Source organism: Rutilus rutilus (genome assembly GCF_951802725.1).
Source record: "Rutilus rutilus genome assembly, chromosome: 15".
In the NCBI taxonomy this organism is placed as follows: domain Eukaryota; kingdom Metazoa; phylum Chordata; class Actinopteri; order Cypriniformes; family Leuciscidae; genus Rutilus; species Rutilus rutilus.
The window spans coordinates 5,094,928-5,104,927 of NC_140220.1; the positions used below are offsets into that span (position 1 = coordinate 5,094,928).

The 10,000-nt window shown below is 35.4% G+C and overlaps 1 protein-coding gene across 3 annotated transcripts in view; it reads left to right on the top strand.

Moving 5' to 3' along the window:
- dtnba (dystrobrevin, beta a) overlaps window positions 1–10,000 on the top strand; it is a 32,144-nt gene that overhangs the window by 7,945 nt on the left and 14,199 nt on the right. For 2 of the 3 annotated variants that reach the window (XM_084431849.1, XM_084431848.1), the window contains exons 2-9: window positions 1,934–1,976; window positions 4,188–4,255; window positions 4,356–4,436; window positions 5,128–5,341; window positions 6,109–6,194; window positions 7,953–8,107; window positions 9,366–9,471; window positions 9,645–9,811. In XM_084431849.1, coding sequence (XP_084287975.1) covers window positions 4,189–4,255; window positions 4,356–4,436; window positions 5,128–5,341; window positions 6,109–6,194; window positions 7,953–8,107; window positions 9,366–9,471; window positions 9,645–9,811 — 876 coding nt within the window. In that variant the 5' untranslated portion in view covers window positions 1,934–1,976; window position 4,188. Of the gene's footprint in view, window positions 1–1,933; window positions 1,977–4,187; window positions 4,256–4,355; window positions 4,441–5,127; window positions 5,342–6,108; window positions 6,195–7,952; window positions 8,108–9,365; window positions 9,472–9,644; window positions 9,812–10,000 lie in introns of all 3 variants that reach the window. The other variant, XM_084431850.1, reaches the window with a different exon arrangement.

Consider the following 10,000-nt stretch of genomic DNA (forward strand, 5'->3'; position numbering starts at 1 on the left):
TTATGGTGCTTATGCAGTTTTTAATTTTGTCAGAATAAATGACCACTTAAGATTTATGTGTTTGAATCGCATGTAAATTTCCATCCATCTGGATTACACAGTTTTAACAAACTATTAAACTCAATTTTTATTTGTCGGTCATGAAATCATGGCATAGTTTATTATTAAGGATTTGCATTTTATTTCATTTAAATTAGTGCTGCACGATTAATCGTAGCGCAATCGCGATGTCAAGCCTACGCGATTATATGACGCAAAATGCTGCGATTTTATATTAAATAAACAAATTAGCGCTGTTAACGCAATTAACGCAGCATCTGTTAATTGTTGGCATCCTTTGGCTATAGTGTTACATGATCCCGCTCTTATTCATGCAAATGCTTTTAAACCATTCATGCGCGATAAGACAAAAAAGAACGCGCTGTCAGTGAATGTCTTCCTGACACACACACACACACACACACACACACGACCCACAGATATAGACGCGCGCCAGTATCAAGTTCTCTTTCGCGGTAGAACGAACAACACACATGATGTACGTTATGCCAAAATGAACGTGCTGCATGTGAATGTCCTGACTTTGACACACAGAAAGACTCGCGCTAATATCGTGCGTGCGCACAAAACAGCATGCCAGAATACAGTTCTCTTTCGAGCTTGAACGAACAATAACACACACAATTATGCCAAAATGTCTTTTTGTCGAGTATCTTCATAACATAAGAGTAGTCTTATGATGAACGTGAAGAGTTGTGACTCGTGAGAGAATGAGGCGCGTGTGAGATCCGCGTCTCTGACAGCAGCGACTGGTCTTAAAGGGACAGTACACAGTAGCCACTAATTATATCTGTCGCTAAAGTTAATCAAAGAACAAAGGGAACAGAAAAACACTCACTGCTCTTGACTAAAGAACTTTTTTTCTTTAGGCAGATTATCACTAATCTGTGTGTGCATTTATTTTCCTTGAGAACCAAGCAAGTTGACTCATGAAACCATTTGTTTATATCGCATATCGCAATCGCAATATTGACCTCTATTATCGCAATGTGACATTTTCCCCAAATCGTGCAGCCCTAATTTAAATCATATTTTATTGTTTTATGTATTCAAATTTTATTCATTGAGTTAAAAGTATGAATGGTTAAAATATGGCTAGCATGTATAGAACAAACAATATTCGAATAGGTAAAATGTATGAGATTTAAACGAATTGGATTATGTATTGTATTTAACCAATTAGTTTATTAGTACTATTACAGAAATCAGTCTCAATCACAGGAGCAGATTCATGTTTTTGGAAGACTGACGCGAGTGAACATTAGTGTGACGGACACAGACGCAGGAGGACGAATGATCAGTGGTGATTAATGTGTGTATGACTGAAGTAGGGCTGCACAATATATCGAAATATTGCAAATGTATATATCGTGATATGCATATCGCAACGGCTTTGCAATAACTGTGGTCATGAACTAAAGACGAAGAGAAAATCACTCACTGCTCTCGGCTGAATAACTTTTGCAGCTTTAATAAGAATCAGTATTTAATTCATACAGTGAAAACTAAGCAGTGTTTTATTTTTACATTTGATTATTCAGTTTCTGCTGTTAAATAAACCTAATGTAGGATAACCTGAAACCCTGAACCCCGTGGTTTACACTGATGTTAAAATAACACTTCTTCTGTGTCAGTAAAACACTGATGTTCACTTTCAGAAGCTGTAGGGATGTTTTATTGTCACAAAAAGAAACACGTATGTAGGTTATATCATTTTAAATGTATTTTAAAGATAATTTGTTTATTTTACACACTTTAAGCATTATCGTATCGCATATCGAACATCGCATTATTTGATGAGTTATCGCATTTTTCTTCAATATCATGCAGCCCTAGACTGAAGTGATCATCTCACTGTCTTCCTGTTTTTCAGGCCTCTTGATGCCCTCACCTGTCTGACCTGCCGCTGAGATCAGGTAACTAACATCAGGTGTTTCCTCTTACGTGTCTCGTACTTCTGCATTTCATATTCTAGTTGCATTTCAGTGTTTTATGCCTCAACTACAGTTCAAAAGTTTGGAGTCAGTGAGATGTGCTTTTGAAATGCGTCTCTTCTGCTCACCAAGGCTGCAATTAATCGATCAAAAATACAGAAAAAAACTGTAATATTCTGAAATATTATTACAATTTAAAATAATTGTTTTCTATTTGAAAATCTCTTTAAATGCAGTTTAATTTTGTGATGTCAAAGCTGAATTTTCAGCATCATTACTCCAGTCTTCAGTGTCACATGATCCTTCAGAAATCTTTCTAATATGCTGATTTGCTGCTCAAGAAAATTTTTTTCAGGATTCTTTGATGAAAGAACAGCACTTATTAAAAAAAAAAAAAATATATATATATATATATATATATATTTTTTTTTTTTACAATTATAAAAGTTTTTAGTGTCTCTTTTGATCAATTTAATGCATCATTGCTGAAAAAATTATAAATTTAATTCCCTTTTTTTTTTATACTGACCCCAAACTTTTGTACAGTTGTATATGAAATATGACGGTCTTTCATACCGTATTGCTTAATTAAAGATCATTGTGATTAAAACATTAAACCGTGAAAGGAAGTTTCAGTCCCACAGCTGAAGTCAGTGTGTTTGTGTGTTTCTGGAGCTGGTGTGTGTTAATGATTTTTATCGTGTCTGTGTGATGAGTGTTAATGTGAGTTCAGGACACTGGAATGTTTTAGCAGTGAGGTGCTGCACGTCTGCATTCGACTGGTTTGAGAAATAATTCCCACTCAAGTGTGTGTGTGTTGGTGCAGAAACACATAAAATAGTTCAAATTAAAGGATTTTAAGGCAATAAAGACAAAACTACAATGTCATTCGGTTGAAGAAGACAGTGAATGAATAAAATAATTAAATCTTACCAAGTGTTTTGGATGACAGTTATAGTTGAGTTTTGTTTTACTCAGCAGTTATCAGTGTTTGTGCCTCTGTGTCCCAGGGGATTATGGGTAAGTCTCACCGGAGACCAGAAAATCCCTGCAGGAATGTGTGTGTACACATGCTTCAGTGCTTTTCAGTCAGAGAGAGATTTGGTTCTGTGCTTTATTAAGATGCAACTTGTTTGGGAACAAAGTCATTGTTGAGGGGTTTTGGATGTTTTGGGTGGTTGATACTTGCTTGGTGAGAAATTTTAAGAGCACTTCATAAAAGTTTCTTCCCAGTTGTTAAAGAAATAGTTCACTTAAAAATGAAAATTCTGTCATCATTTACTCACCCTCAAGTATTTCTTCTGCTTCCGACATTCTTCATAATATCTTTCTTTGTGTTCAGCAGAAGAAATAAATTCATACAGGTTTGAAACAGATTAAATGATGACAGGAATTTTCATTTTTAAGTGAACTGTTCCTTTAAGAGAAATTATACCAGAATTTCTCAGTTTTGACTTTTCGTCCCCATCCATATTCCACCCCCCCCCCCCCCCCTCTATAATGTAATGAAAATATAATCAATGAATTATTAACAGGTATTCTTGATAGGTGTGTAGGACAAAGACATTTATTAAAACCGAATACAATAAACATCAGGCATTTGATGAAGGTCATGGGACCGAAATGTTGCCAAAACGTTACATTTTGATAAGTTTAGCAACTTAGTATAGTGTGCGCGATTTCTTTTTCTAGTTTAATTTAAGTAATTAAAATATAGAATAAACGTTAAATTCATGCCAATGTTAAAATCAGATAAATATTTAAATATTTTCTATTAATTTCATATTTATGTGCAATTGTGCACTTTTTAAGTTTTTGTATAGCAAAGAATAATTATTATGACAATGAACATTTTAGCAAACACTCCAGTGCATGTTTTTTTTTTTTCCAAAAAGTTTTATATTTGGTTATAGTTTGGTGAGGATCAGATAATTAATTTGTCGATTTTTACACCGTGATCTGAGATGTTAAATTATTAGGTGATTATGCCATCACTTAAACCACTTTTATTTGAGGTAATTCAGAAATATTTATTTATTTTAGTAACAACACATGAAAAAAGAAAAGAAAATCATCACGTCATAACCATTTTGCACGATTACACGTGCAAAAATCCACTTTAAGTATATTTTAATGTGTGAAATTTTTCCGTTTATTCCCGTTTATATTTCATTTCTCTGTTTGTGTCTCTAGGATGATAGAGGAGGCGGGAAGGAAGGGGAATGTCATGGCCGATAGGAAGCAGCTCTTCACAGACATGAGTGAGTTCCTCCCACCACGTGACCTTTGACCCTATTGCAAGTGTTCATACACTGGTGCATTTGAATATGAAGTGACTGATGTGTGACTTTGATTCTTCAGAGACACAGAATTATGACACCATCCGGCTGTCCACGTACCGCACCGCCTGCAAGCTCAGATTCATTCAGAAGAAATGCAACTGTGAGTATTTCACTTTAAAACACTACTGACTACTAATGCAAAAGATGCATTTTCATTGTTGTCTTCAAGTTCAAAAATAAGCTCAGCATGAACAAAAACTCTACTTGGTGTGAGAAGTATGAAACATGTAAGAGGATAAGCTAGAAATACACTACTGTTCAACAATCAGTAAGATTTTATTGTTTTTAAAGCAAATTAATACTTTTATTCAGTAATTAAGTTGAATTAAATTGCATTAAATTGAAAGAAAGTGCCAGTAAAGACATTTATTTAATGTAACAAGGGATTTTCATAATTATTCATCAAAAAATCCTGAATAAGATCAAGGTTTCCATAAAAATATTGTGCAGAACAGCTGTTTTCAAAATGAATAATTATCAGAAATGTTTCTTGAGCAGCAAATCAGCATATTAGAATGATTTCTGAAGGGTCATGTGACACTGAAGACTGGAGTAATGATGCTGAAAATTCAGCTTTGCATCACAGGAATAAATTACATTTTTATTCCTTGTTAAAATTCCTTGTTTTTATTCATGTTAAAAATGACATGGTCACAATTTCAAGTTTAGAAGTGAGTTTTTCATGCTGCTTGTTTATTTTTTATTATATTTAGAGTAATCTGGACTGACATTGTAAGGTTTTTTTCCTGACATAATTCCCTATATCTCATGTACTGTATGTTCTCTCTCAGTGCATCTGGTGGACGTGTGGAACATGATCGAGGCGTTCCGTGATAACGGTCTGAACACGCTGGACGTCTGTATTGAGATCAGTGTGGCTCGGCTGGAGACCATCATCAACTGCATCTACCAGCAGCTGAACAAACGACTGCCCACCACACACCAGATCAACGTCCAGCACAACACCAGCCTGCTGCTCAACTTCATAGTGGCGGCACACGACAGGTGAGTGTGTGTGTGTGTGTGTGTGTGTAGGCGCGTTTCCATTACAGATTTGTGCAAAACTTTTGCGTTTTTTTATTTATTTATTTTATTTTTTATTATTAATATTATTTTTTATTAATTTTTTTCTAAATGTCGACAAAAAACTATTGCGAAATGACGGCGTTTCCATTAACCGGTGTTATGCGACTAAAACTTAAATTTTTTCCTCTCGCGATAAGTAAAGTAATTCCAAAAATCATAGCAACGGACGTTGGTATGTTTATGTACTAATCCCAGCCACTGCACTGGCCATTATTATTAATCGAAGGAGACGTATGTGTGTTATCCAATCATTAATGGCAAGGAAAGCCCCTTATACTTGAGAGCGGCACATATGAGGTGTTTCTGGGTGTTTCTCCCTCAAATCTGCTTCGAGGTCTTGATTGTGGCATTTATTTGAGGTTTAGAATCCAGTATTCCTGTAATTCTTCTGTCTTTTATGAATTTAATAAAGAACTCTGTCTCGTATTCTGTCCAAACATATCGCGTCATCTACGCCAGGTGACCTGTAAATGCGCAAAAACTGTTTCCATTGCAGTTTTGCGAAATAGTTCTTTTTTGAAATGCCTGAAAAACTTTTTCGCGATAAATGGGAGTTTTTGCGAAATTGACGTGTTTCCATTGGGCGTATTTTCAATTTGCGCAATTTGAAGGGTAATGGAAACGTGGCTAGTGTGTGTGTTGTGTTTGTGGATGTTTTTTTGACGATGTAACTGTTTGTTTTGCAGTGATGCTCAGGGAAGGCTAACCGTGTTTTCCGTCAAAGTGATGCTCTCGGTGCTGTGTGGAGGGAAACTGGTTGATAAACTTCGCTGTAAGTTCATGCATCAATAGCTATGTCCCTCTACCTACAGTGCAATGCATAAGTTAATACAGCCATGCTAAAGTTGACTAAAAAGAGGAATAAAAAATCATATTTTGGAAATTGAACTTAATGCCTTAATTGAGAGCAATGCAAATCAAACTAGCTTTTAGGCTAACTGAAATAAAACCATGCCAATCTCTAGGTATGGTGAAGGCTATGTGATGATGTGGGGCTATTTTAATTCCAAAGGCCAAGGGAACTTTATCAGGATGCATAGTATCCTGGATCCATGAAGTAACTGGCCTTTAAAAATAAAAATCTGCCTGCCTCTATGAGAATTTAACATAGGGGTGTACTAACTTATGCACCATGTATTTTAAGGAAGAACATTTATTTATTTACGATACATTATTCATTCACAAAGAAAATAGGTGTCCTTAAAGGTTGGATTTTTCCTAATTTTTTAAATTAAGGCATTAAGTTCAATTTCCAAAATATGATTTTTTATTCCTCTTTTTAGTCAACTTTAGCATGGGTGTATTAACTTATGCATTGCACTGTATTTCTATGCAAATTTTGGGATATTGCATAAAAGAACATAAATTCTAAAAATGTGCATAAAAATACTCAAGTTGAGGTGGGTATTTTTTTATATAAAAAATATAAACTACGATGGAAACACATTTACTGAATAAATCCCTTGATGCGCAACAAAAATCTCACATGACTTTGCTTCGACAGAGGATGTGATTGGATAACTGATGAGATGAAGATGAGCCATTCAATCGCACATCATCTCAGATGTTGGTTTGATCGCTCTGAAATGCCTGAGCTAAAGTCTGTCATCAAAATGGTTGGGTGTTAATGTAGGGCTGCCTCATAATAGTCCACTAGACGTGAGTTGAGAAAAAGAGGCTTGGTTGAGTTAAAACTCCACAGGAATTGTAAAAGTTGTGCAGTGACAGATCCATGCAGGTTAGGTGTGGTAACATTACGAGAGGATAAGGAATGACCACTAAAAGCTGATGTGTGACCTCAAACATTACTTATTTAAAACATGCAAGTAGAAGCCTAAAAATAGCCACTTTACATGGCCGCTCGCTCTAACATTAACCTAGATAAATGTGTGCTAATTTTAGGCGCATATTTGCTGCAGAACCACACTTACTGCACGACATGTTGAGCTTCACTTCCACGTCTATGCCACTGGAGTGCATCTTCTCAAGACCAGGAGCTCACTTCTTCCCAACAACATGGACAAACTCATGTTCCTTCCTCATGATATGTAAAGTCTGAGAGTGGAGGAGAAAAAAGCTGACTAATCAGCTAATTGCTTAAATAAACGGCTAATGGTGGACTTGGGAAATCTTTAGTCAGGGGCAGCCCTAGTATAATGACTCCCAGAACCATTTTCACACGATTGCGTTTCCATCCAAACGCAAGATAACATGACAGCGAAGGTTTTAGAAGGTTTTGATAACATGATAGCCACAGTGGATTGCAGCAACTTTCATTTTTATCACAGATATTTTGCGCCAATTTTCCAGGAAGTGAACACATGGGATTGAAACTATGCTTTTTATGTGCAAATGTTTTATGCAATATTTTAATTTTGCGCGCAAGTTAAATTAGAAACTGTGGATGGAAATAGAGCTTTTGGATAATAGTGGCTGTGAGATTTCAGCAGTGCTGCCCACTAGTGGACAGAGATATGCATGACAATACTCATGAAGTGACTGAATTAATGAGTGTGTTTGTGTGTGTTAGATATTTTCTCTCAGATATCAGATTCTCATGGTGCGATGGTGATGCCCAAGTTCGATCACTTCCTCCAGGAGGCGCTGAAGCTGCCCAATGCCGTGTACGAGGGGCCATCGTTCGGCTACAAGGATCACTTTGCCAGATCCTGTTTTCCTCAACAAGTAACAATTTTACACACGTTTCTTTTTTTTTTTTGTCTTGTTAGCGTTGTTTGCAAAGCATCAGTATTATTGCTGATAGTTAGAGTTAGTGCATGACTTGCCGTGCATTGTTTTTGCTGCAGGCATGAATAATACTTGTGGTGTGGGGTTCTTGATTAGGGCATAAATCATAATCAAAATGATTTTGGTCAATATTGAGATCATGATTTTATGTAATATGATTACCAATTGATGCTGGAAACATCATGGATTTATTGAACTAAAAAATGTAATAGTGGATTTTCTTGATGTACTGTAAAAAATGTGTTATGTAAATTAAAAACATATATACATATAAAAAACATATACACTAATGTTCAAAAGTAATAATTTTAATTATTCAGGATGCATTAAATTGAACAGAAGTGACAGTAAAGACTTTTATATTGTAACAAAACATTTTAGAAACAAATGTTTCTTTTGAACTTTATATTATCAGAGAATTCTGAAACATGTTTTATGGTTTCCACAATAATATGAAGCAGCAAAACTGTTTTCAAAATTGATATAAAAAAAAAAAAAAATCAGCATATTACAATTATTTGTGAGACACTGAAGACTGGAGTAATGATGCTGAAAATTCAGCTTTGATCACAGGAATAAATTACATAGATATTCAAATAGAAAACTGTTATTTTAAATTGTAATAATATTTCAGAATATTAATGTTTTTTTTCTGTATTTTTTGACCAAATAAATGCAGCCTTGTTGAGCAGAAGAGACTTTCAGAAGTATAAAAAAATCTTACAGACCCCAAACTTTTGAAGGTAGGGTGTATACATATAAATAAATAATATAATAATAATGAATTAAAGTAAATTAGATCAAAATAAATACAGTCAGCTAAAAAAAAATTCAGTATATAAAACAAGACAAGACAAAGTGAGAGCGTCATTGTAAAACAGAATGCGGCTTGTTTTATCTCGTTTCCATCAAAAATTCCATCAATGGTAATATAGTAAATAAATTAAAATAAATGCCCAGCCATAACCAATTGTACAATAAAACAGGTGATTTTTTTTTTTAAATTGACAGATGAATCAAAGCCATATCTAGAGACATGTGAGTGAACTCTTTTGACTTGTGTTGGTTAGCAGCCACATAGCAACACACACAGCAGCTTTTGCACAGGACGGTCAGAAAACGCAAAAATGTGTAAATCTTGGCAAGTTCTGTGATGGGGATATTTAGTGTGTGTGTGTGTGTGTGTGTTTAACAGAAGAAGGTGATGCTGAACATGTTTCTGGACACTCTGATGTCAGATCCTCTTCCTCAGTGTCTCTTTTGGCTTCCTCTGTTGCACCGGCTGGCAAACGTGGAGAACGGTAACACTCGCTTGGAATGTTATATGCAAATGTATTCATATTACTCAAGCTTATTTATACTGCCGTGACAAAGATAGCATTTTGCCTTACCACTAACGTCACGAACATTCATTTTGTAGTTTAATATTCATATGTTCCTGCACATTGAATATCTCTCTCTCTCTTTGTCTCAGTCTGTCATCCGGTGGCATGTTCTTTCTGTCGGTCGGAGAGCATGATGGGATTCCGTTATCGCTGTCAACAGTGTTTCAACTATCAGCTGTGTCAGAACTGTTTTTGGCGAGGTCATGCGAGCGGAAACCACAACAACCAGCACGAGATGAAGGAGCATTCGTCCTGGGTGAGGATCAGCCGCATCTGTCATGTCTTGTTCCCTCACTTTTTAATAATGTTAGATTTTTTCTACTTATAATGCTACTCAAGGTTACTCAGGATCATAATTTAATTTGTCCCTTTCCATGGGGAACCTTGAAATATCAAGAAATGATCCACCTTTTTCATACGCCCCATTACGCTTTGCGCAAATTAG